This window comes from Oncorhynchus masou, chromosome 15 (genome assembly GCF_036934945.1).
Source record: "Oncorhynchus masou masou isolate Uvic2021 chromosome 15, UVic_Omas_1.1, whole genome shotgun sequence".
NCBI classification, from domain to species: Eukaryota; Metazoa; Chordata; class Actinopteri; order Salmoniformes; family Salmonidae; genus Oncorhynchus; species Oncorhynchus masou.
Window position 1 is genome coordinate 37,310,459 of NC_088226.1, and position 27,544 is coordinate 37,338,002.

The window sequence follows — 27,544 nt, forward strand, 5'->3', positions numbered from 1 at the left end:
ATGTGATGTGGATGAAGTCTTATGGCCTAACCCACAAAGAAGGCGAGATGTAGCCTCATTCTTTTCTGTTATTTTCTTTCTAGCACAAATGTTTTTGTTTTCTTCTACTGTGCTTTTGTTGTTTGAGGAGGGTTAGAACATTTTGGGGAAAAAAAGAAACTTTTCCCCCTTATTTGCATCGTGTGTTACGACTACACATTTGGATACATGTGTGTTTACTACATGTATGGCAACTTTATTGCAAGCTGCTATGCCCTGCACACAGAAAAAGAAAAAGCCACAAGTGTTTTTAATTTATACTATCAATGTGTAGTTGGTGCTTCGTGTGCTTATTCAATTGATGGTTTGTGTGTACTGTATTGACACAAAAACACACATTTTTTAAAGGAGTTTGAAGCGTTTTTCAAGAATTGTTTGCTTTTGCAAGAGATGTATAATGTTTTGCTGGTTTGGTGTAAGGTTTTGTGGTTAGTGTGTAGATTTTTGCAAAAATAGCCTATAGTTTCAAAGATAGTGCCTAAGCAATCAGAAAAAAACTATAATATGGTCCTGGATGCTCTTCGAAAGACAGATAAAAACAATAGCATGATTTGGGGGATTTTCACAAAATGTAAACCATAGAATATTCCTTTGGAGGAACAACGGTTGACATATATTTGACATTTGCATCTGAAAGCATAATTGAGCAATAATTTAGTTTGCATATTTAAAACACTTTGGCTTTACCCAGGCCTCCTTTAACACTAGAGTGTTTAATCTGTAGGTGCTACAAAGCAAACATTGGTGTCAAGTGGAGATTTACTGCTTGCTCTGTAATAGTAGTATTAAAAAATATAAACATGAATATTGAAAATGTGTCACATGTTTGTATATACTGTTGAACATAAAATAATGGGATATCTGCTACTTTTAGAGTTATGATCCAATTTGTAAGCATTACCAACAGAATGGATTCAAAATGGTCGCCCTCTGCTGGTGATTTTCAGGATGTGCAATGATACAATTAAAAGCAGTGTTGTGATTGGGTTACATTGCCTACTATGCCAATTTCTCTAAGACCCCACTCTGGAACTTTTAAATGCCCTTAGGATATATGTAAAAAATAAAATCTAATCTAACCAAATTTAAAAAAATGTATTTTCTATATTCAAGAAGGGGGCCACTGAAATGTTTTGCCACGAGGTAGGGAGCCCCCTAAGCAAATCTTGCTTAGGGCCCCCAATAGGCTCCTTGATAACGATGAAGCATATGTACTTGTTATGCTTTGGTCTTTGGTAGGTGATGTCTGAAACCTGAAAGAGACAGGGGGAGAAGTCTGTGACATATTTCTTCATAATACAGTAGCTACAGTATATCCATTCTGTATGTACATTGGCCTATATAATGTTCAAGTAGTTAACTCCAAGTCAGATCACACACACACACACACACACACACACACACACACACACACACACACACACACACACACACACACACACACACACACACACACACACAAAAAAAACACAGAAAGTCTCTTATAAACAGTATTAGATACCACGTAGTGGAAGCTAGCTGGCAACTGTAACTACTTGACAAAGTGCAAATAAAACTTGAGTTTTATTCTTTAAAGAATGTGACAGCAACTTTTCACCATTCAGCAACCAGTCCATTTACTGTTATATCTTAACTACTTAAGACATTGATTGGATTCTTGGTTGTGCCTTTAGATTTTGAGAAAATTAACAACTAAGGAATCATTTTTCACTTCTCTCATTGGGCACATTCGAGGGGATCACTTCTCTTAAGTCGTGATCAACCATTTCAAAGTGTGTTCACATTATGGGGATAAAAATGGACAAAAATCATGTGATCATAGGTTATGAAATTGGTTCAACGTAATTTTTACAAAAATGACATGGAACAACTTTGATTCAACCAGTGTGTGCCCAGGGGGCATTGTGAACCACGGGTGTTTTTGTTTGGCCCATGTGAACGTGACCAAAGACATGACACATAGGAACCAACTTTGCTGCAATTCATGAATACAGTGGATATGTGCTAATTAATGTGATATTTGAGGCTCTCTCTCACCAATTCATTGTTCACATATATACCCAATTTGTAAGTCGCTCTGGATAAGAGCATCTGCTAAATGACTTAAATGTAATGTAAATGTATATTTTTCAGTGTGTGATATAGGAGTTGGAGACATGTTTATTTCGACGTTCTAAAGAATGCTTTTTATAAACAATGGCAAAGCCTTGCTGTTGTCTTAGGTCTCTCCTTATGAAGTGTTGTGTTGTCTCTCTTGTCCTGATGTGTGTTTTGTCCTATATTTATATATATATATATTTTTTAAATTTTTAATCCCAGCCCCCGTCCCCGCAGGAGGCCTTTTGGTAGGCCGTCATTAGAAATAAGAATTTGTTCTTAACTGACTTGCCAAGTTAAATTAAGGTTAAATAAAATAAATAAATAAAATGTTGGAAAACCACATCAGTGCCTGACCTTTGGCTGTCGCAGATGCACCTCCCCCGACTTCAAGCCTCAACTTTGATCTGCAGTCGGTTGCTTTTTTCTTACCACTCAAATGTGTGGTGCCACAGCGAGAGGGATAACTGGGCCCAAAATCTATCTTTTTCAGCAGGTTGCAATTTTTTTTCGCTCACCAAGTGAGGAGTTTTTATATGAGTGTCCAATTTGGTTAACAAAACATGTAATTACTTATTTGCTACATGTGACTTATTTATCAAACTGAAGTTTCGTAATGCTTAGGTTGTTATGAGTGTGCTGATTAGTAGACATGACATCCCAGCAATTTAGAGAAAAAACACTTTATATCAGTGCCTGTTGTATATAATAAATGCATCCTCAGGATATGTTGCTTCCAATTTGCATAAAGTCCAGTGAAGTTCCTTGAGGGCCACCGTAGTATCAGCTTGAGGGAGGATATACACGGCTGTGACAATACCCGAAGAGAATTCTCTTGGGAGATAATACGGTTAGCATTTGATTGTGAGGTATTCTAGGTTGGGTGAACAAAAGGATTTGAGTTCCTGTATGTTATTATAATTACACCATGAGTTGTTAATCATGAAACATACACCACCGCTCTTCTTCTTCCCGGAGAGATGTTTATTCCTGTCGGTGCGATAGATCGAGAATCCAGATGGCTGGACTGACTCCGACAGTATATGTTACAATCCCTGATGTCTCTCTGGCAAGAAACCCCTGCCCTGATCTCGTTAACCTTGTTATCCAGGGACAGAACATTAGTGAGTCATATACTCTGAAGTGGTGGGTGGTGTGCGCACCTCATAAGTTTGACTAGAAGACCCCTCCGACTTCCTCTTCTCCGCGGGCGTTGTTTTGGGTCGGCCTCTGGAGTCAGTTCAATTGTCCTGGGTGGTGCGAACAAAGGATCCACTTCAGGCAAGTCGTATTCCAGGTTGTAATGCTTGCAATGCTGGTGAGTTACCACTGCTTTGATACCTAATAGCTCTTCCCGATTGTATGTAATAACACTTAACATTTTCTGGGCTAACAATGTAAAAAACCAAAATACAGCAAAGTTTCTTAAGAACCAGAAGCGAAGCAGCCCTCTCTGTCTGCGCCATCTTATTTAAGGGATTCCATTCCAAGCATAGAGGAGTTATTCTATTTGACAGAGCAACGTTGTTAGTTTCCTACACGCCTTTAATTATAATAGTAATATATCATATTTTTGACCTTCAACAGAAGAACATCCTTTGGCAGGTAAAAACTAATTTGGGAGAGTTAAAATCTCCCATTCAATGGTGTTCTGTCATGTTGTGGGCACAAAGACGTATGAATGCCACCAGGGCAAAGACCGACAAACAAATGCCAAAGAGAAATATGCTGCTGAAATGAACATGAAGGCAGTAAGTTCAAAGAAAGATCACTGTCATTTATACTATATACTTTTATATTTAACATTAATTTCATTTTAATAATGTTGAAGTACCAACTAACAATGGAATGTTCCTCAATAAAATTGAAGAAGATGGGACTTCAAATGGGTGTCCTAACTCTGTGGTCACTAAAGATCCCATGACACTTATTGCAAGTGTATGTAATGATGAGTACCATTTTATGTGTAATGTGTATATCAAACTGTATTCTCATCGTGTAATACTGTGTATAAAAGCACCCTGTATGTAAAGTGTATGAATAATGTATATATAACAAAATATCTGTAAAAAAAAAAAGAAAAAAAAAGAAAAAAAAGTTAAACAAGTTTACTTTGGGCCAATAAAAGTAGAGTATGTAAGTTGGGTTAGCGTGGTGAGTTTCCCCTCACACTGTTTGGGTGCTTTGGGTGTCTAGAAAAGTGTCATGTAAGTCCAATCAATTATTTATTATTAAATGTTTTGCCGTCTTCCATAGCTTGAAGACCATACCTTTGTACAGCGGCAAACTGGTTCAAAATACCGGAAAGGTGGACTGCACGGCTATGTTAAGTTGAATAAACAAATTACTATAGTAAGGGCCTAGGTGCTTGGCAGTCTGTGTAGTATGTGCTTGGCAGTGTGTGTAGTAGATAAGTGCCTAAGATATGTCAATTTGTTTGTCTACATGCCATTTTAAATACAATGCAGCTATTGGACTAAACCTATTTTGGGGTAAGACAAGTATCCATCAGTAAGGGCAAATATCATGATAAGCTTGCGAGCTGAGTTTGAATAAGACATCTGATTACCACTTTGCATTTAGAACGTTTGGTTTCATTATCGTTAATAAATAACCACATCATTGGTGAATCACTAGATAAAACAAATGCATGTGTCTTTAAAAATAATCTTTATTCCGGTTAAGGAAACCGTGCAGCACATTTTCCCATAAAAAAAAAAAAATCATCAAGAATATTAACAATTATTAAACTGTGAATATCTTTCCATAATTGTTTTACATGTAGATAATACCAAAATAAATGCGAAACTGTTTCTGGATGCTCAACACAAAAAGTACAATCAATGTTAATATCTTTTTTGAGTTTTTTGAGTGTAATGATTCACAGGGTAATACTTATGGATCATTCTGAAAGAGACCTCTTTGACCTTGTTAACAAGCAAGTTTTTGAGTGGTAATAACCAGACTTTTTCCCAACAGATATTAGTGACCAATGTATTCCAGTAATTTGTGACGTAATGGCATTGCAAGCCGTCTGGCATTGCAAGCTGGTCGATATACGCGTCATCACACTCCCTCATCTGATTGGTCGAGTAGGTGGGATTTCTGACTTTGTGACTGTGGTAACGACCAAACTCCTCAACACGTAATCTATAAATGCGACGCTGGATGATGACGTTTGAGTTTAGGACATAAACAACATGGATGAGAGAGAAGCGCTGAAAAGGCAAATCGATCTGTTGCAAAGTAATGTGATGTTTTACAGTACAGTTAACATTACTGATACACTATATTTAATAACTAGTACTTACCAGTTACAATTGAAAGCTGTCACGCTGACTGTTATAACCACCACGTTCTCTGTTGATGCCTAGCTAACGCTATCTAATTTAGCTGACGCAAATTGACGTTGCTAGCTAGATACACGCTTTTCAATTTGAATTAACCACTGTTGCCAGTTACTTCTTAACCTCTTTCTGTCATCTCACAGATCTCATCAATAACCATAGAAGTATCCATGGGGATGCCCCTTCTTGTTCTGGCCAGCAGTGGCACCCAGCGAGACCACCAGCCCGAGGCAGGAGTCCCAGCTCATTTTTCAGCCCCACATTCCCCTTGCGTGGTGGGCCTCACCCCCCTCAACCCACAGGACACTGGAGGAAGAGCTACACCCTCAGTAGCAAGACCAGCTCATCCCAGCACAGTAGACCTACTACACAGACTGCCAAGCCCTCTCTAGGGCAGCAGGGTAGACCAATACAGATCACCAAGCCCTCTTTAGATTCTGCAGCACCCAACTCCTCTACTGGCTTCCTGTCCCTTCATGCTGCAGATACCTTACAGTCCAGCCACAGCAGTACGGACCCAGCTAGAGAGAAGGATGGAACAGAATGGGCTACGTCTAGGGATCTAACAGGGCCAAAGGGCCAGCAGTACGCACTCACAGGGGGAGTGAGAAGATCTATGACGGGGACAGGCAGTGGATCCACAGCTATAGAGACAGAGACTGAACCCGGCAGAGGAAGGACAGGACCTGGGGGCAAGGCTGGGCTGGGAGTTATGGAGCTTAAAGGGCCTGGACCTCCAGAGGACCAGCATAGAGAAACAAAACATGATATTCAGGCCAAGATTCAAGCGAAGAGCATCGGACTGGGACTGCCTCTGATAATGACCGCCCCTGGACAAATGGATTTGTCAGGTGTCCCTGCCAAAACGACCACCACTGCCACCAGGGTTCAGAGCACTGCTCAGCTACATATTAAACATTGCGTGACTGGGAAAACCAATACAGCAGCTAAGCAGGTTGTCCCCGAGGCAACCTCCAACTGCAACCCCACCCCTAGCGATGCCAATTCACTTCCTCTACCCCTTCCACCTCCTCTCTCTGCTCCCCCTACTGCCTATCTCCGTCCCAGGTCCAAGCTCACCCCAGCCCAGCCAGCTTCCTCTCGCCAGAACCACTCCAAGTTTACATGGGTGAAGAGCCATCAGCCAGGAGGAATCAGGCCCAGCCAGGCCAGAATAGAGTCCCGGTGCCCAGAAAATCTAATCACATCTGTCACCACCACAGTCTCCCATTCTGGAGTCCCTAGCAGTTTCTCATCCAGCCCCAGTTCCAGTAGGAAAGCCTTTGCCCCCAGAAAAAAGGTTGCCCGTAGGCTCAGTTTATCCACTGCAGTCCCTAAGACCTCCAAGTACACCTGGGTGTCCTCCGCTGCAGGGGTCCAGGCTAGGCTGTCCCGGAAGCCTCTCTCACCCAAAGACCTGGCACTGGCTCTGCCCCAGAGAGCTGCAGAGGGGTTGGATACCAAGAAACCAAAATCCCCAAATCCTTTAACCAAGCAGCGTAAGGCAGCACCGGCCTCCTGCTCTACTACCCTCAGTAGTCGCTACTGCTGGAAGGCAGCTTCTGGGGGAGTGGGGCAGACTGGCTCCGGGACAGGGTCCAGAGGTGGGTCTCTGTTCCGCTGGACTTCTGAGAAAGAGAATGGGGCCAAGGGGGGGTCCAGTGTCCCTCCATCTGTAACTCAACGCACCGCCTCCTCTTCCCCTGGAGGGTTCAAACTCAGGAGCAGGATGAAGATCATCAGGAGGTCAGTTAGCAGGTGAGAAAGAAGAGGATGAGGGCAGCCAGTGATTTCTTTTCTCATCCATTCTCTTACTATAGAGAGCAATAGTAATGGCGTCTTTTTGTAAGCACTAACTCCGCCATGGCTCGTTGGGCCAAAGCCTATGGGGAGCTGAATTGGGGTGTAGATAAACGTGAAAATAAGGTCTTTGGCAAACACAGGAGATCTTATACATTTTCTTTAATATAATTTTCTTCTAATACTTTTTGTGAATTTTTAAGCATTTATGTTAAAGAAAATAGAAATTAAAGGTCATGTTAACTCAGGGGTTCAGGGGTTACCAAACATTTTCGCTCAGGCCCCTCTTCCAGCATTAGGATCCTGCGACCCCCTTTCAAGCGCGCACGCCATGTCTGTTACCATTGGCAAAAGTACTATTCATGACAAACTGTTCACACCCCTCTTGGCAGAGGAATTTATATTATTTCCCCACTACCTCTAACACACACACACACACACACACACACACACACACACACACACACACAGACACACACAGACACACAGACATCTACCTCTAACACACACTCTCCTATGTATTACAGTGGGTCTGGGGCAGAACGGAGATCCAGCCCAGCAGCCATGACCCTGATCAGCCGCTACTCTCTGCGCCTTAGGACACACACTCCGGTCCGGACACAAACTGCAGTGAGGACACGCACCCTTGTCCAGAGCCCGGGGGGTGTGAAGAGGACCCCGTCCCTTGAACTGGTCTCATTTGGCAGACACAAGCTACGACGTCTCTCCCCCAACCCCTCCAGGACAGGTAGGAAAAGAGAGCTTGGAAAAAGGGGGAAAACACACATGATGTACAGTCTTATTGGGGCCAGTAGGTTTTTCTGACCTTGGTTAGTGACCTGAACAAAAAAACATCTTCCATGTAACTCCAAAATCAATGTAGGAATTAATGGAGTTCTTTTCCATTCTAACATTTCAATTTAAAAAAAAATCTGTTTTTATAAGTTTCGCTAGCAGGGTTCGGGTGAATTCCACAAATTAAATTCCAACTCAATTCCCTCTCCCTATAAATTCCATCAATTCAACATTCCAGCAGGGTTGGGGCCAATTCCTCAAATTCAATTCCAATGTAATTCCCTCTCCATTTAAATGCCATCAATTCAATACAAAATTCCATAGCAGTTCTTCAAGTCAGAGTAAATTCAACTTGAATTCCAATTCTGAGTCAATAAAAAAATACCATTCGTAATTCAATATTCTGCCACAACAATTCAAATAATTACATTTCCTCACTCGACCAATTCCCTGAATTTAAATTCCTTCTTTCAACTCAAGCCAAACACAACCCAACTACCTCAACTCATGGCAGATTCCAAAGACAAACTTAAGAGGGAATATTCCTGGTAAACCTCAATGTCCCCAGAATTCTGAAAACATTCAGGAATTTGGGGAATTAGCTTAACATATAAAATAATACAATAAGATGCTTTTCAAATTTGAACATGCCATCATAAAAATGTTAAACGCTATCCTAAATATAACCCATCCAATTTGTGAATATCATAGTCAAGTTAAAGCTGTTTAATACGAACAGCATCACATAATGCAGATAATTCTGAATTCTCAATTCCACTCGATAGCGGATGCTGTTTTATTCATTATTGTGTTATACAGTTTTTCCCCAATTGTTTTGGAACATTGTAGGGAACAAAGCTCCATGCTCTAAAAACAATTGCCAAACCTTTTTTCATGAGTTTGGAAAAACACAAAAAACACATTTACTTCATGTTTTTAATATTCAAACGAAACCCTTTATATAACATACCCATTATGTAACAGTTACACATCAGTTACCTAAATGTATAGTTCGAAACAAGATTCATGATAGAAACGAGAGGATTGCCCAGTGCCGTGGTCATGTGGACAACACTCCCAGCAACAAGCAAATGTGCGCTTCTGCACCGGGACCAGTGTTCAATTCCCGTCTCTACCTTTCATGCATTTTGTCTGTCTAAATAAAGCACACATTCTACAGGTAGAGTGGAATTCCACTCCAAATAATGTATGATAGGTTTATTAATTCAGTAGTTACATTTACACTCAGTGTTGTAAAATAAACCGTTGGTGTTAATAACTTGAGTTGAGTGTGATTGTCATTTTTACTCTGTGTAGAAAAAAAACACTCGCATTCAGAAGCATAGCCATCATTATCATATCTCCTAGCATGCTTTATTGCAGGTTGATTTTTAGAATTGTTTATTACAATTTCTGTGTTTTTGCATGCACATCAATTGATTGATTGATCTGATGCTGTACAAAGATAAATAACAAACCATTTTCTCATCTAATTCAATCCGTTAGTGGTTGGACTTATTGCACCCGTTAATGAGATCATTGTTCAAGTTGAAATGGTTTAGGTAGTTTCCTTTCTCCAACTCTCCATACCTTGGCAGTCGTTATAAATGCAGGTTGTGGGTGATTAAAAGTCCCAATTATTGGATATCCATATCCATATTACTTTGCAAGCCAGCATAATGTGACTTGCTTGATGTGTCCTGCAAACCATGAGTTTCAGACCACTGTGTTGGGGTTAAACTAGGCTGTTGCAGTATAGGCTTATGATATGTGTTGTCAGAGTGGGTTACATTTTAAGGATAAGATATTCACTTAGGCCACTCAGGAACATTCAATGTCGTCTGTTGGAAAGCAGACTGAACCAGGTTTTCCTCTAGGATTTTGCCTGTGCTTAGATCTATTCCATTTTATCCAAAATAAAATAACTCCCTTGCCGTTGACTAACATACCCATAACATGATGCTTGAAAATATGAAAAGAGGTACTCAGTGTAGTTGGATTTGCCGCAAACATAACGTGTCGTATTCAGGACAGAACGTTTATTTTTGTGCAGTTTTACTTTAGTGCCCTATTGCAAACAGGATGCATGTTTTTGAATATTTTTATTCTGTACAAGCTTCCTTAATTCACTCTTTCATGCAGGTTAGTATTGTGGAGTAACTACAATGTTGATCCATGCTCAGTTTCTCCTATCACTTCCATTAAACTATATCTGTTTAAAGTCACAATTGACCTCATGGTGAAATCCCTGAGCAGTTTCCGTCCTTTCCGGCAACTGAGTTAGGAAGGAGGCCTGTATCTTTGTAGTGACTGGGTGTATTGATACACCATCCAAAGTGTAATTAATAACTTCCATATGCTCAAAGAGATATTCAATGCATTCTTTTTTTTTCACCATCTTCCAATTGCTGCCCTACTTTGCGAGGCATTGGAAAATCTCCCTGGTCTTTGTGGTTGAATCTGTGTTTGAAATTCACTGCTCGACTAAGGGACCTTACAGTTAATTGTATGTATTGGTTGTCAAGTGCAATTTTAGCCATTCTGTGGTTGTTAGTTCTATTCGCTTTGACTGCCATGTAAAGCAAAACTACCCAAGCGCTGGTTCATAGTTCCAGAACTTTGCAGGTTGCTATGGAAAACAAAAATGGTTGCTATGGAGGCTTTCCCCCGCCTTGCTAGCTTGCCAACGGCACAGCTAACATAATCACTTCAGACTGTAGCTGGAAAGACAGCAAAGTATCTGCATTTAGTTTAATTTGACCTGTTTTTCTATTGATATTTATTTTTATATATCCATAGAATTATGCTGATTCGTGATTTCGACTGTCTGATAAATAATTGCCTGTCTGTCACATCCGGTCACGTTCATTATTATGGGACACAGTGGAAATTGAATTTCAATATTGTAACAATGTTGCAAAAGTTTGAGATAATTTGTGATGCTTTTACAGTGTTGATCAAGTTTATCAATTGTGTAGCTGGGCAGATGAGACAGTGGATCTGTAAAAGTAGTTGCTAGCTGTGTTGCTAGGCAACGGTGTAAACTATGGCACGTTTTATTAGCACTGGGCGATATGACCAAAATATCATATTATATGGTATTTAAAAAATGTTTTTGATTAATAATAGTTCTACATTTGCATTATGAGTAGTGCGTGACCCTAGAGTGGCAACACATATATTCTAAATGATTTCAATCTCCATTCTGAGTGTGAACTTTTGGAATCATGGAAATAGAATGTTTTTTATAATTCTATAGTTAGAATATAAATAATAGTGGGCACTTTGAATACAGTGTTGTTTGACATGACAACAAATGAAAGTGCCATGGACGAGTTATTGTGACAGGGTAGGAACCAAAGTGATGTTCAGTGTTTCCTATGGGACCCTATAATCGTGTGCTACATTAAATCTTTATTCATGTAGCCAACATATTCATGCTTCGCCAATTCCTCTTTGATTTAGAAGATACTGTTGCGCAAACAACATGCTGATTTAAGCCTCCACCAGTACTGGTATCAGGCTGTATTAGCTAGCTACGTTTGCTCCGACTCAGTACTTTTATTAGCTTGTTTGCTAGCCAGCTAACTAGCGATTAGCATTAGTGGCTAGCAGACTGAACAAAAGTGTCTCGAGTTCAAGCAACAACAAATGCGCTCCTTGAGTGATGGGGTGGGACTAGATCTTATTCAGATAGCTTTGAGTGGTGTCTTAGTCTGTGTTAGCTACTGTGTGACTAACTTACTTAAAGATGGAATCTTTAATGTTGAAACTGACACTTATGTTTGGGATATTACAACACAAAGAAGCTACTGCCAACAATCACTGTTTGTTGCCATCTTTAATGAATATGTCCCTCTGTGTAGAACTACATGACATGGACTGGAGTAGTGTGGATATAATCTGTCTAACAGCTCTATGGTTTAGTAATTTTAGGACACTGGGATCATTTTGCGCTTTGCAGTGCTCGAATCGGCCAATCTGCAGATGGTATCCCACACTGTCTCCAGTGTCCTGCAGGGGGCAACATACCCATCTCTATGGGAGGCCTATGGAGCAATGCAATGTGGTCTTTGTGTGAGGTCGGCAGTTAAGGAGTGAGGGGGGGGGGGGGTGTAATTGATAGCCTGATTGAGCTATGATGGTGAACAAGTGTTTCAGTGGGTAATGTTCGGGGCTGGAGGTGGGGAAGAGAAGAGGCTCTACTATCAAGCCCTAACATCCCTACACCACTCACCTCCCCATCTCCCCCAGCCAGCCCTCTAGGTAAAAAGCAGCTTATGCATAATTATCATTTTGCAAATTGGATTGTTTTAACAAACGAGAGAATCTAGGTCTAACCTGATAGAAAGCAATCCGTGTTTTTACAACCCTCTACCCCTCTCTTTCTTCCATCCCCCGGTCATTCTGCTATAGCAGCCCCTGTCATGCTGTCTGTGTCGACTCCCCCCAGTCAATGGAGTAGAGCAGACATTAGAACATACATCACTATTAACAATGGGCTTTATTCATCCTGATGGCTGGCTGTCTGGCCCTCTCCATCGCTCACTCTCTCCGTTTCTCTCCTTTCTCTCTCATCATTCACCCTCCTCCTCTCACATCAACTCTCTGTCCTCCATTGTTTTCCTGCTGTTCTTCTCTTCTTGTTCTGTCTCTCACCCCTCTCTCTCTCTCCATCCAGTCATTCTTTCTCCTAGTTCTGTGCCTTATCTTCTTTTGTATGTGTCGAGATGAAGCTAGCCTGAAGCAGGACATGTTGTTTTTCTCTCATTGATGGAGGGAAGGAAGGAGAAACTAAGAAAAGAAGGGATAGAGAGGAAGGTGGAACGAGGGAGAGAGAGGAAGATGGAAAGAGAGAGGGAAAGTAGCCATCTATGCTGCAGATAAGAGCTGCTAATAAAGAGCAAATTGAATTACTAATGATAAGGAGCGGTTTTACAGCTCTGATGACCACACACACACAATGTTGTTTTCTCTTCGATGATCTCTCTTTCCCTCAGTGCGCAGCAGTAGTGCCGGCGTTAATTTGGCTGCCCGGATATCTACGGTTAATTTAAAGAGAACATAAACCTGGCATAAAAGTGAGCATTCAAGGCCGTTATGAATCGCGAGTGTGTGTGCGCGCGTACGTGTGTACTTATCTGTGAGCCCAGATAACCTAATAAAGCAGATAAACGACAGGAAGGGACAGAACGCAGAGTGGAGGAGTGCTGAGCCATGTGGGTTCAGGCCCCATGTGATGGCTCGCTGGGAGTGGAGGGTCTCTCTCTCCCCCTCTCCATCTCGCTTTCAGCCTCTAAATCAAATGAATTGTAATTGTCACATACGCCAAATACAACAAGTGTAAACTTTACAGTGAAATGTGTACTTACGAGCCCTTTCCCAACAATGCAGACTTAAAAAGTAATAGAAAATGTAAATAGTAGCACAATAAACAAAGCTATATACAGTGCCTTGCAAAAGTATTCACTCCCCTTGGCATTTTTCCCATTTTGTTGCATTACAACCTGTAATTTAAATAGATTTCTATTTGTATTTCATGTAATGGACATACACAAACTAGTCCAAATTGGTGAAGTGAAATGGAAAAAAAAATTGTTTAAAAAAATAACCTGAAAAGTGGTGTGTGCATATGTCACCCCCTTTGCTGTGAAGCAACTAAAAATATCTGTTGTGACCAATTACCTTCAGAAGTCACATTATTAGTTAAATAAAGTCCACCTGTGTGCAATCGAAGTGTCACATGATCTGTCACATGATCTCAGTATATTTACACATGTTTTGAAAGGCCTCAGATTCTGCAACACCACTAAGCAAGGGGCACCACCAAGCAAGTGGCACCATGAAGACCATGAAGCTCTCCTAACAGGTCAGGGACAAAGTTGTGGAGAAGTACAGATCAGGGTTGGGTTATCATTTTTTTATCAGAAACTTTGAATATCTTAGGGAGCACCATTGAATCCATTTTTTTTTAATTGAAAGAATATGGCACCACAACAAACCTGTCAAGAGAGGGCCGCCCATCAAAACATGCGGACCAGGCAAGGAGGGCATTAACCAGAGAGGCAACAAAGAGACCAAAGATAATCCTGAAGGAGCTGCAAAGCTCCAAAGCGAAGATTGGAGTATCTGTCCATAGGACCACTTTAAGCCATACACTCCATAGAGCTGGGCTTTACTGGAAGAGTGTCCTGAAAAAAAGCCATTGCATAAAGAAAAGAATAAGCAAACACGTTTGGTGTTCGCCAAAAGGCATGTGGGAAATGCCCCAAACATATGGAAGAAGGTACTTTGGTCAGATGAGACTAAAATTGAGCTTTTTTGCCATCAAGGAAAACGCTATGTCTGGTGCAAACACCTCTCATCACCCCGAGAACACCATCCCCAGAGTGAGCATTGTGGTGGCAGAATCATGCCGTGGGGGATGTTTTTCATCGGCAGGGACTGGGAAACTGGTCAGAATTGAAGGAATGGTGAATGGGGCTAAATACAGGGAAATTCTTGAGGGAAACCTGTTTCAGTCTTCCAGAGATTTGAGACTGGGATGGAGGTTCATCATCCAGCAGGACATTGACCTGAAGCGTACTGCTAAAGCAACACTTGAGTGGTTTAAGGGGAAACATTTAAATGTCTTAGAATGGCCGAGTCAAAGCCCAGACCTCAATCCAATTGAGAATCTCAAATCAAATTTGATTGGTCACATGGTTAGCAGATGTTAATTCAAGTGTAGTGAAATGCTTCTGCTTCTAGTTCTGACCGTGCAGTAATATCTAACAAGTAATCAAACAATTTCATGCATAGTTTCCTAAGAACGCAAAGCGAGGAGTCCATCTCTGTCGGCGCCATCCCATCTGCGGTATGACTTAAAGATTGCTGTACACCAGTGGAACCTATCCAACTTGAAGGAGCTGGAGCAGTTTTGCCTTGAAGAATTCTCAAGAATTCTCATTCTCGCAGTGACTAGATGTGCCAAGCTTATAGAGACATGCCCCAAGTGACATGTAGCTATAATTACTGCAAAAGGTTGATCTACAAAGTATTAGCTTTGGGGGGTGTTTTATTTCTTGTTTGTTTCACAATAAAACATATTTTGCATCTTCAAAGTGGTAGGCATGTTGTGTAAATAAATTATACAAACCCTCCAAAAATCCATTTTAATTCCAGGTTGTAGGGCAACAAAATAGGAAAAATGCCAAGGGGAGTGAATACTTTCATATGTCGCTGTATATATTTAAGTGTGCAGGGGTAGTTGAAATACTAGGTAGGGGTAAAAGTGACTAGGCAATTAAGAGTAACAGCAGCGTATGTGGAGATTGTGAATGTGTGTGTGGTGTCAATATGCGTGGGTGTGCGAGTGAATGTGTGTGTGTGTGGGTGGAGTCCCCTAGCTGTCTCTGTCTCTTTGTGTCTGTATTTGTCTATATGTCTCTGTGGAATGTGGTGTTGCTCTATATAATACAATCACACAGTTAGAACAGAGCTATCTCTGAGTCTTCGCATAACAAATCCGATCCTGTCAAAAGACCATGTTAGTTTCAGACTTCACTTCACTGAGAGGGTGTCTTGGGGGGTTGGAGGTGTAAGTTGAGAGGGCAACTGTTGGCGCTTTAGAGTTGGTGTAGTTCACATACTGGCCCTGCTATGGCAGCCATGTCCTCCTCTTTCTCAGCATCAAGTTACTGGTACCCCCTCCTCCACCACACACACACACACACTTCCCAGCCGGTTACCCCGCCAACACAGACGTTTTGTGGGGATCCCACTACCGTGCCGATGATCGGTCCATTTGGTCCATAAATTATCATAGTGCGACATGTGCATCTACCCACAAATATATTTAGGCTTCACTTAGTGACAGTATGCTCTTATATCATGCCCCTGTGCTCTGCTATTGGGTCTTTGAATGACTTAGCAATATAGTGATTCTATGATATACTCTGCAATAAAATCTAAATCTAGCTGCACTATTTGTTTGAATATGCTTGTGCTTCTACACCTGCATTGCTTGCTGTTTGGGGTTTTAGGCTGGGTTTCTGTACAGCACTTTGAGATATCAGCTGATGTACGAAGGGCTATATAAAAATATATTTAAAAAAATATGCAACACAAAATGTAGGTGTGCGTGTGTGGACTATCTGTTAGTGCAGGTTGTAAACTCAGCAAAAAAAGAAACGTCCCCTTTTCAGGATCCGGTCTTTCAAAGATCATTCGTAAAAATCCAAATAACTTCACAGATCTTCATTGTGAAGGGTTTAAACACTATTTCCCATGCTTGCTCAATGAACCATAAACAATTAATGAACACGCACCTGTGGCACGGTCGTTAGACACTAACAGCTTACAGATGGTAGGCAATTAAGGTCACAGTTATGAAAACTTAGGACACTAAAGAGGTCTTTCTACTGACACTGAAAAACACCAAAAGAAAGATGCCCAGGGTCCCTGCTCATCTGCGTGAACTTGCCTTAAGCATGCTGCAAGGAGGCATGAGGACTGTAGATGTGGCCAGGGCAATAAATTGCAATGTCTGTACTGTGAGACGCCTAAGACAGCGCTACAGGGAGACAGGACAGACAGCTGATCGTCCTCGCAGTGGCAGACCACGTGTAACAACACCTGCACAGGATCGGTACATCTGAACATCACACCTTCGGGACAGGTACAGGATGGTAACAACAACTGTCCGAGTTACACCAGGAGTGCACAATCCCTCCATCAGTGCTCAGACTTTCCGCAATAGGCTGAGAGAGGCTGGACTGAGGGCTTGTAGGCCTGTTGTAAGGCAGGTCTTCACCAGACATCACCGGAAACAACATTGCCTATGGGCACAAACCCACCGTCACTGGACCAGACAGGACTGGCAAAAAGTGCTCTTCACTGACAAGTTGCGGTTTTGTCTCACCAGGGGTGAGCGTAACACAGAGGCCTGTACTCTGGAGCGGGATCGATTCGGAGGTCAAGGGTCTGGGGCGGTGTGTCATAGCATCATCGGACTGAGCTTCTTGTAATTGCAGGCAATCTCAACGCTGTGTGTTACAGAGAAGACATCCTCCTCCCTCATGTGGTACCCTTCCTGCAGGCTCATCCTGACATGACCCTCCAGCATGACAATGCCACCAGCCATACAGCTCGTTCTGTGCGTGATTTCCTGCAAGACAGGAATGTCAGTGTTCTGCTATGGCCAGCGAAGAGCCCAGATCTCAATCCCATTGAGCATGTCTAGGATCTGTTGGATCAGAGTGTGAGGGCCCTGGCCATTGCCCCCAGAAATGTCTGGGAACTTGCAGGTGCATTGGTGGAAGAGTGGGGGAATATCTCACAGCAAGAACGGGCAAATCTGATGCAGTCCATGAGGAGGAGATGCACTGCAGGGCTTTAGGCAGCTGGTGGCCACACCAGATACTGACTGTTACTTTTGAATTTGATCTCCCCTTTGTCCAGGGACACATTATTCAATTTATTTTAGTCACGTCTGTGGAACCTGTTCAGTTTATGTCTGTTGTTGAATCTTGTTATGTTCATTCAAATATTTACACATGTTAAGTGTGCTGAAAATAAACACAGTTGACAGTGAGAGGCTGTTTATTTTTTTTGCCGAGTTTCTATCATTCTTGTCTCGCAGTTGTCTCCTCATTAATCAGTATGCATGCATGACTGTAAGTTGCGTTGGATAAAAGTGTCCGCTAAATGGCTAATATTATTATTATTATTATTATTAAAATCACACCCGCTTGCTGGATTATACTTATATTTTCTATTCATATGTTGTACAGTAGATTAGGCTAAAGATACTCTATGCATTTCAAATGTAATCAATCTCAGTGCTAGTATCAGGTATAGTCTATGCTTCAAATATGGCACCAACGCAACACACACACTGATCGGTGAGAATGACACCATCTCCCCGAACACACACTGATGTCATGCGTCACATTTAAAAGCCTGTCCTTATTTGGCTGTGGTTTGGCTTAATGTGTTTTTGTTTGTTTATTTGCATCATTCACTAGTTCACACTTTCTCTAATTTCTCCCACTATAGTTCCCCCCATCCCCGTCGTAAACATTCCGTTATACACACACACAGCTTTATTTGGCTATGGGCTTGAAATCACTCTTGTATTTGGTTGGATTCAGAATACACAGTTGCTGTGTCCATATCTGTATATGTATGTACGAATACGTGTAAAATAATCTTTCTGCATGCCAATAATCATCTCTTACGATTGTAATAGTTATTGAGTGAGGAGGGTGAGTCGTGTGTGTGTGTTTTTCTTTCATCAGCTGCGTGTCAACATATCCCACTCTAAATGCCATTCCCTAACACATTGTCAGTCAGGCACCATAGCTTTGTCAATCAGGCACCACGCACACTCTGCGTCTTATGGCAGGCAGCAATGCCAACCCACAGCTCTCTTCGTCCTCCCCCAACAGGACAGGTAGCCTATTCTCATCAGTGAGATATTTGAAACCATGAATAAGGGTTTCAAATATGGGGAAATGACACTCAATCTTTTTAATGTTTTAGACATTTTGTGAGGAACGCTGTGTCTCAGGTTCTGCTTTATTGCAGTGGTTGCACAGACTTTCCTCTATGCTTCCTGTGTCTACCTTTCTCTATGACAAGTCTCTCTCTCCACCCACATCCCTCGTTATGAACTACTTTATGGGCATATTGATGGGTGAATTCAGTGGTGCCCCCCTGCTGACAATGTCAGAGTTTAATTCAAAAAGAGAAAAGCAGCGAAATGGAGGGTTTAAAATAAAGAGAAGGGGGGCCAGAAAAATATATGTTTGGTGAAGTGGTAAAACTGGATGATAGCAGTTAGGTGTGAAGATTTGACAATCACAGTACGGGACTTCAAAAAGGCCGATGGCATGTCAAGGGAACTGTAGCCTACTGTTCAGATGGGTTAAATGGTAACTGAAATCTGGACACGGACTGTAGTAGGTCTATAACCTCTCACATTGCCTTATGCTTAATTCTGCAGGAGTTAATATTATCTTGCAGTAAAATTATAAACCAATTTAGCTTGTTAACAGCAGAGAATACCCTCTTGGATCAAGAGGCTTGCTGTCTAATATTTGTTTTGTGTGTGCAACAAACTGTGAGTAGAATTTGAGTTACTTGTATAAATTTATGAGCTGGGGGGTCTGTACTGAAAATACTTTAGGTCAGAGACTATATAATGTTCGCAATGTGCTCGTTAGCATTTAGTTAGCATTCTCTATGGGATTTTGCATGTACTTGTTAGCATTGCTAACCATCAGATTACATATAGTGCCCCTTGTGTTCACTGCTGTTATTGACGAATATACCGGTATGGCATAAGGTCGGTATAACTATCTGGATACCGCCCAAGCCGAATTGCCTCTTTCTGTTTGTCTCACGTTCTTTGATAAAAAGACTCAATGTGTCTGTTTGCTGCTTTTCATTAAATCATGCATAGCAGTTCTTTATACAGCCTAAAATACATCTGTTCATATCTGTTTTAATAGCATATACTGTAGTACCATTTACATGGATTCATACAGACTACGTGTGACCTTTGCATAGGCCTGGCTATTCGTTGCAGTAGGAGTTTCTCCTTAAGTCCAATTTGTAAGTCGCTCTGGATAAGAGCGTCTGCTAAATGACTTAAATGTAAATGTAAGTTAGTTTTTTTGACAATGGAAGACGATTGCCCCACTGGTTTAGCTTGGTGAAACCAACCTGATCGCTGCGTTCACCATTCTATAAGTGAAATATAATGGTGAATACAGCAATCTGGCTGGTTCTGCCTTGAAATAACATGTCAACATTACAAAATGTGGGGGGGGGGGGGACAAATCTTTCTCACATCCACCTGCTCAGAATAAAGCTTTTACAGTGTTCAGTTTTGGGTACAGTACCCAGAATGTGTTCTGTGGGTTTGTTCTATTATGTGAAGCTCCAGGAAGCTGCTCCAGTCCCTCAGTCAGTCAATCACAGAGCGGTACACTGGCATCTACCCCCTCACTCCCCCTATAGAGTACAATAGTATGAGTCATGAATACCCATAAAACCTAGCGGTCAAATAAGGAAATGGTTCCAATCATTTTCCCCATCATCAATTTTTCCCCTTAGTTTTTTTTTTTAGAAACACTTAATGTAAGGGCTGTGTTTTGTGTTGGCATATTCTGGCGTGACGTTTTGATGACCATGTAAATATCTCTAGGACAAGGGGACTTTTATCAATATAATCACCTTTATTCACCCCCCAAAAATGAAATGCTAATGTGGCTGTCATAAAGAACAACAAATGCCATGGACGTCGATCTGGACGAGACTGCCGAATCGAGGCAAAGGTAAGAATCTCTGATTTAACTATCTGTTAGCTACATTTTGTAATTGATACATTGGCTACATTTCTTTCAAAGGACAATTCTGTGAACTGACTTGTGCAAGTTTTAAATTGACCTGTTAGCAAAGGTGTCATCTAGAGATGCCGCGCAGGAGCTTGCAGAGATTTGTAGCCTTGCATGATGTCTACTTTAATGCTAATGAGCATTTTTTCGAATCTGAGGGTAAATAGAGCCGAATATATTGATGTCACCTTGTCCAAGAGAGATTTACGTGGTTCTCAAAACACCATGCCAGGGTAAGCCTACATGAAACCACAGCCCTTATTTTAAGGGATTCTAAAATTCCCTATGGGAAAAATGTATGTTGGAAAAACGATTGGAACCATTTCCATGTTTGAAGGCTAGGTTTTATGGGTATTATGACACCTCCGCTGTGGGGCTCTATCCCTCACCTCTCCCTCCCCATTACAGTAACCCAACACCAACTCCCTCCCCTCCATGTGTCTTTACAGAGTGAAGTGTAACCATAATATTCATGGGGGTTTGGCATTTGCGTGTCCTTGGATCGCCTGGCATGTTAATTATGGGACCCCCCCCCCCTGTCTCTCTACCTTCCTGATTGCATGCAGGGACACTTCTGGTCCCATCGGGGCAGGGGTAGTGGGTGACGGGGTAGGGGGGGGTTAGGGACTTTAGAGCTTGGGAGTTGAGGTCCAAGCAGGGGGCTTGAAGTGTGTCCCTTGGTTGGGGGGAGGGGATCAGGAGCAGCCCACCTCTGCTCTAGCCTTTAACACTCTCTTGTAAGACATTCCTCCCTCTAGTCCAGTGGGTTTAGGATGGGGAACCTTAGAGGAGAGGAGACGGGCTTTACACTGGGTTACCCTCAGAGCTAGATAGGACATGTAGATACTTCACCACCAAATGGCCTTTTGGGCCTCATTAGGGAATATCTTTTACACCCTGTCTTACATATACTCACTCACTCACTCACTCACTCACTCACTTTCCTAGTTTACACTCCCAAACTTACACACAGTCCGTGTCTGTCAGTCAGTAGCACCAGTATCTCTCTTACTCACACTAATAGCACCTACTAGTCAATCCCGCAGGGATGGAGAGATCAGTGGAGATGGGTAGGGGCATGGGTCTGTCCCAGCCACTCTGACTGGCCACAGACCACAGGTTCAGGAACTATTCTGAGCTATTCTCCCCCCACCTCCTTGCTCACTCCCTCTCTCCTCAATCCCTCTTCCTCTCTTTCTCTTCTCCGTCCCTCCCTCCTCGCTCCCTCTCTCTGTCCAGAGAGAGTAATGATATTTTCCTAATTAACTGGTTGGCTGATGCTCTCCCAGGCCCAGCTGGGCAAGGCTAGAGGCCAGATCTCACCCTGCCTCCACCATTCCGTCCAGTGCTATCCCTGGTTCAGCTGTGTGAGGCTAGGGGCCAGATTACTCTTCTCCCTGCCTCACCCCTTCCTCCCTCCCTCCTCCGCCTTGCACTCTCCCCAAAAACAGCACCAGGGCCCTAGTAGCCCCTCCAGACGTGGGGAAACCCAACCCTCTAATCTCTCTCACTGCCTGATATTTTTTTGTCAGCCTTTCCAACTTTCCATTTCAGTCGTGCAGGCTGCAGGGCCGGACACCTGAGAACCCCCTGTCTATTCTGGTCCTCTAGAGTTATCCAGCCAGCAACCTCTCTCCCCCTCCCTGCCTACTTCCCTCCCTCCCTCCTCACACCCTCCTCTCCTCCGTGCCCCAGTCCATCCCTTGGGGGCAGTTAAGTTTTCTCCAGTCTCTTGGGCCCCTCAGCTATGTGGCTATGTGCTTCAAGTCATGATAAGCATGCAAGCCTCCAAGCTCAACACCAGCCTTTCTCCTAAGCCTCTGCCCTGACCTCCCCCACCTGCTCCCTGACCCTTGGTGTTCTATGCCCAGGCTACACACACACACAAAAACTCTCCTCACCATCCTATCCCCACAGGTGTGCCCATCACCTACCTCAACAGAGGAAGGTGACAGACAGGTGTAAACTGAATGATGGATGGGTGAAACATATATGAACCCGGTCTCGCCCTATCGCTATCTCTCCCTCCCTCTCTCTCTCCACTGTCTCACTCCTCCGCCTTCTCCCTCCTATCACACTTAACCCCCCCCCCCATTTAACTCCGGCTAGTACCCTTTATCCATCTCCTTCTCTCCCCCTCCATCACTCCTCGTGCTCACCCCAAGCCGTGGTTGTGTGTGTGTCCCTCTGCGTCTGAATAATTCATGCTCAACCTATTTCATTAGGGAGATTTGTTCTGAACAGAGAGAGGCAGAGTAATTGAGTCCTCTTAACTGTGTGTGTGTCTTTGACTGACTGTTAGTGTAAACATTCTGACACAGTGATAGCAGCATCGAGCGACTGTAAGAAGAGTCTGAGGAGCCACCAGTCTCTATCCCTTGCTCTCCTTTTCACAGTTACCTAGTTTATTTTATTCTCTCTCTCTCTCACTCACTCACTCACTCACTCACTCACTCACTCACTCACTCACTCACTCACTCACTCACTCACTCACTCACTCACTCACTCACTCACTCACTCACTCACTCACTCACTCACTCACTCAGCGTTTCCTGCTAACCAAATCAGTCTTTCACAATACTTGGCGGCGCTGGGGATTGGCCGTCTTGGTGATCGTGGCACAATACTAGTGTTGTTGGTAATATCCTGGTCTGATGGGGGACTGGCGTGGCTACAGACGAGTAGTGGCTGCTCTCTATAACTCATCGTGTCTCTCTCAGGGCTTGGCAGGCTGTTTTTATTTTTGTACTTATTTGACTAGGCAGTTGGAACAGCACTGTGGTTAGGGTCAGCGTCCTAATTATACGCACCTGTCCTAAACCGGGTTAAGTGTACAGCCAGGACCAGGGGATACAAATGCACGTGTGCATGCATACACCCGCATACACACGTGTTTGTCAGCTGCTTGTATTTCTGCTCATGGACTGCAGAGGGGGCTGTGCACTGTGAATGCAGGCAGGACCGGGCCGGGTGACCCGAATGATCTCAAGAGGATGGTCTATCTATGAGTCTTACATCTGACATTGTCGGTCGGGCTGAATGTGTGAAAGTACGTGTGAGATGCATGTTGCAGGTGTCCTCTACCCTCTACTGTATGTCACTAAGGTAATCACAGACAGGACAATCCGGAACATAAGAATTTAGGTGGCCACCACAGCCTCCAGCTAGACCTAACCCTCTCTGTAACTGGTTGGGGGAGGTGACGGTGGAGAGTACTGAACAGGAGATGGATTTGATTTTGGCTTTAGGCCCTCAAAGGATCAAGAATAGGAGCACTACTCTTGACAACCACATTTCCCAGCCAGATCCACCCCTCTCTGTAACAGTAATGTGTTCTGTGTATGGGGGCTGCGGAGTTGACCGCATCATAAGAAGGTGTGAGGGGGGGAGTCTGAATGTCACACCTGACCCTCCGCACCTGTCCAGCTGTATGATACTTAACGTCACCCTTCTCCAGACAGCTCTGCGCCTGCTGCTTAATACTAATATGTACACTACGCACATATGCACACAAGCATGACGATTACACACATGCAGTGCATTCGGAAAGTATTCAGACCCCTTCCCTTTTTCCACATTTTGTTACGTTACAGTCTTATTCTAAAACGGATTCAATTATTTCCCCCCCTCATCAATCTACACACAATACCCCATAATGACAAAGCGGAAAAACAGTTTTTAGAAACGTTTGCAAATGTATAAAAAAAAACTAAAACAGAAATACCTTATTTACTTAAGTATTCAGACTCTTTGCTATGAGACTCGAAATTGAGCCCAGGTGCATCCTGTTTTCTTCGATCGTCCTTGAGCTGTTTCTAAAACTCGATTGGAGTCCACCTGTGGTAAATTAATTGATTGGAAGTTATCTGGAAAGGCACAAACCTGTCAATATAAAGGTCCCACAGTTGACAGTGCATGTCAGAGCAAAATCCAAGCCATGAGGTCAAAGGAGCTCCGAGACAGGATTGTGTTGATGCACAGATCTGCGGAACGCTACCAAAACATTTCTACAGCATTGAAGGTCCCCAAGAACACAGTGGCCTCCATCATTCTTAAATGGAATAAGTTTGGAACTAACAAGGATCTTCCTAGAGCTGGCCACCCGGCCAAACTGAGCAATTGGGGGAGAAGTGCCTTGGTCAGGGAGGTGACCAAGAACCCGATGATCACTCGGACAGAGCTCCAGAGTTCCTCTGTGGAGATGGGAGAACCTTCCAGGAGGACAACCATCTCTGCAGCACTCCACCAATCAGGCCTTTATGGTAGAGTGGCCAGATGGAAGCCACTTCTCAGTAAAAGGCACATGATATCCCGCTTGGAATTTGCCAAAAGGCACCTAAAGGACTCTCAGACCATGAGAAACAAGATTCTCTGGTCTGATGAAACCAAGATTGAACACTTTGGCTTGAATACCAAGTTTCAGGTTTGGAGGAAACCTAGCACCATCATGTGGTATGTTTTTCAGTGCAGGGACACACTCAATGACATACTTAAAAAAAATCTCAAATACTATTTCAAAATACTCTGTGCCCCACACACTACTCTGTTTGAGAGAGACAGAGATGAGGAGAGAGAGAGAGAGAGAAAGAGAAGGAGGGGGTGAGAGGAGAGCGACTGCGAGAGAGAGTACAGTATTGATTTGGGGGCAGTTCATTCTGTGATGTCCCTGGTGAGGTGCTCTGGGGGAAATAGCTAGTTTGTCTCCTGTCACTTTGGCTTCACAGTTAAAGAAAGAATAGAGCGGAGAAAGAAAAGCACTTGTCTCCATAGACGAGAGCATCAACATCAAAGGGACCCGGGGAGATCTAGAACAGACGGTGCTTGCTTGCGTGCGGTGGAGAAGGTTGTATTGATCCTTGGTCGTTTACTGTCCCTCGATTCCTGGTGAATTGCACTGTGGGAAGTGGTTAATTTGTCGCCTGTCCAGGGGGGGCTTAGACAAGATGCGTGCATACAGTATGCGTGTGTGTGGTCATTTGTCTCTTATCCTGAGTCGTCCTCAACTGTTAAAAGCCTCGCTCGGTCTCTGTGGTGATAATGTGATGTCATTGATCCCTCTGTCCAATGACAGTAATGCTGGACTAACTGGCCTTGTTAACATAATGTATACATTATATACTGTAGAAATTGTATAGGAAGAAAATAACAGTTATGAAAGGCTGAAGAAGCATTGTACTCTTTGTGATCTATAGGAGGCTAAAAGCCTATTCAAATTGAAGAGAGTTGAAGCATTGGTACGCAGACAAAATTTAATTTCATATAATATGTACATAAACTTTTCAATTTACATTTGCAACAGAATGTCTTGTGCCGAGAGGGTTCTGGGACATTTACCTTAAATATCCCATTTTTGCAATTTTGCAATTTTGTTATTTTAATGCATGGCTGACAGACCAGTTCTTTGCCTTCTCTGCTTTCCACTTGCCTCCTCCATTTCTGCTGTAATGCTGCAATCAGTTAGTTGTAATTTTGTGTAGAGCAGACTTCCATATATTTTGCTTATCTGCGTGTTTGACAACTCCACCAGTCCTATTTATGCTATTATATACAATTATATGTTATTATAAAATATATATATATATATATATATATATATATATATTTTAATCAATCGTACATTTGAGTTGAACCATAATATTTGTTCTGTCTGTTCTGGTGGATTAAACTGAAATTGCAAACAGTTTTCTATTGCTCGTTAGCAATATTTTGAAAATGATTTAATTTTCAAATAACCGAAAGTGAGAGGTGGTAATCTGATGAAGGGAACAGGCCATCCTTGAACACAGGGTGAGCCATTCTTAGTAATCTGCTAGAGAACTGGTTTGGATTTAAGTATAGCTTTTGTATGACTGAAGCCTTTAGTGAGCGGTCCAATGCTTTAATATTTTATCATTTCTGCCCACCTAATTCCTATTCATGTTATGAATATGTCAGTTTAATTTTTGTCTGGCATGCCGTTCCAAATAAAGTGGTATATTTATTGCTCATATTGAAAAATACATGTCGTCAGGTGTAGGCAGGGCCATTAGTAAATAGGTAAACTGTGACACGACTAAAGAATGGATTTTTCCACAAATAGACAGGTGTTGTCCTTTCCATGGGAACATCATTGTATCTAATTTGGCTAACTTTCGATTAAAATGTATTGTAGCGAGAATGTATTTTGGGATATGAATACCGATCATGTCCACGTAGCCATCGGACCATTTTATTGGTAAACTACACAGTAATGTAAAAGTTGTATTTCTTACATATCCAATATGTAATATGGTGTATTTATCATAATTTGGTTTTAATTCAGAGAGGTTAGAAACATTGTCTAGATCCTCTGAGGCTGTGCAGGGATCCAAATTGCAGATTTAAAAGAAAGCATAAATTGTCAGCGTGCAATGACACCCCGTTTTTAAGCCCTGGATTTCTAGCCCCTTGATATTATTGTTGGATCTGATTTGAACAACTAACATTTTGATGGCCGTAATAAATAGATGTGTTATTTTACTTCTCTTGACAATTTAAAATTGAGAAGTAGCCATTATTTATTATTTTACACCTGGGGTTACTATACATAACTTTAACCCAAGAGATTCTCCTAAATTAAATTGTCCAGCCATTTATATATACAGTAAGGGGAAAAAAGTATTTGATCCTCTGCTGATTTTGTACGTTTGCCCACTGACAAGGAAATGATCAGTCTATAATTTTAATGGTAGGTTTATTTGAACAGTGAGAGACAGAATAACAAAAAAATCCAGAAAAATGCACGTCAAAAATGTTCTAAATTGATTTACATTTTAATGAGGGAAATAAGTATTTGACCCCTCTGCAAAACATGACTTAGTACTTGGTGGAAAAACCCTTGTTGGCAATCACAGAGGTCAGACATTTCTTGTAGTTGGCCAGCAGGTTTGCAAAAACATCTCAGGAGGGATTTTGTCCCACTCCTCTTTGCAGATCTTCTCCAAGTCATTAAGGTTTCGAGGCTGATTTGTGGCAACTCGAACCTTCAGCTCCCAACACAGATTTTCTATGGGATTAAGGTCTGGAGACTGGCTAGGCCACTCCAGGACCTTAATGTGCTCCTTC

The 27,544-nt window shown here is 42.4% G+C and overlaps 1 protein-coding gene across 2 annotated transcripts in view; it reads left to right on the forward strand.

Moving 5' to 3' along the window:
* Nucleotides 1-5,240: 5,240 nt before the first annotated feature.
* Nucleotides 5,241-27,544, forward strand: part of LOC135556212 (zinc finger CCCH domain-containing protein 3-like) — an 83,812-nt gene continuing 61,508 nt past the window's right edge. Inside the window, exons 1-3 of one of the 2 annotated variants that reach the window (XM_064989220.1) lie at nucleotides 5,241-5,382; nucleotides 5,627-7,229; nucleotides 7,811-8,031. In XM_064989220.1, the coding sequence (XP_064845292.1) occupies nucleotides 5,337-5,382; nucleotides 5,627-7,229; nucleotides 7,811-8,031 (1,870 nt within the window). In that variant the 5' untranslated portion in view covers nucleotides 5,241-5,336. Of the gene's footprint in view, nucleotides 5,383-5,626; nucleotides 7,242-7,810; nucleotides 8,032-27,544 lie in introns of both variants that reach the window. The other variant, XM_064989219.1, reaches the window with a different exon arrangement.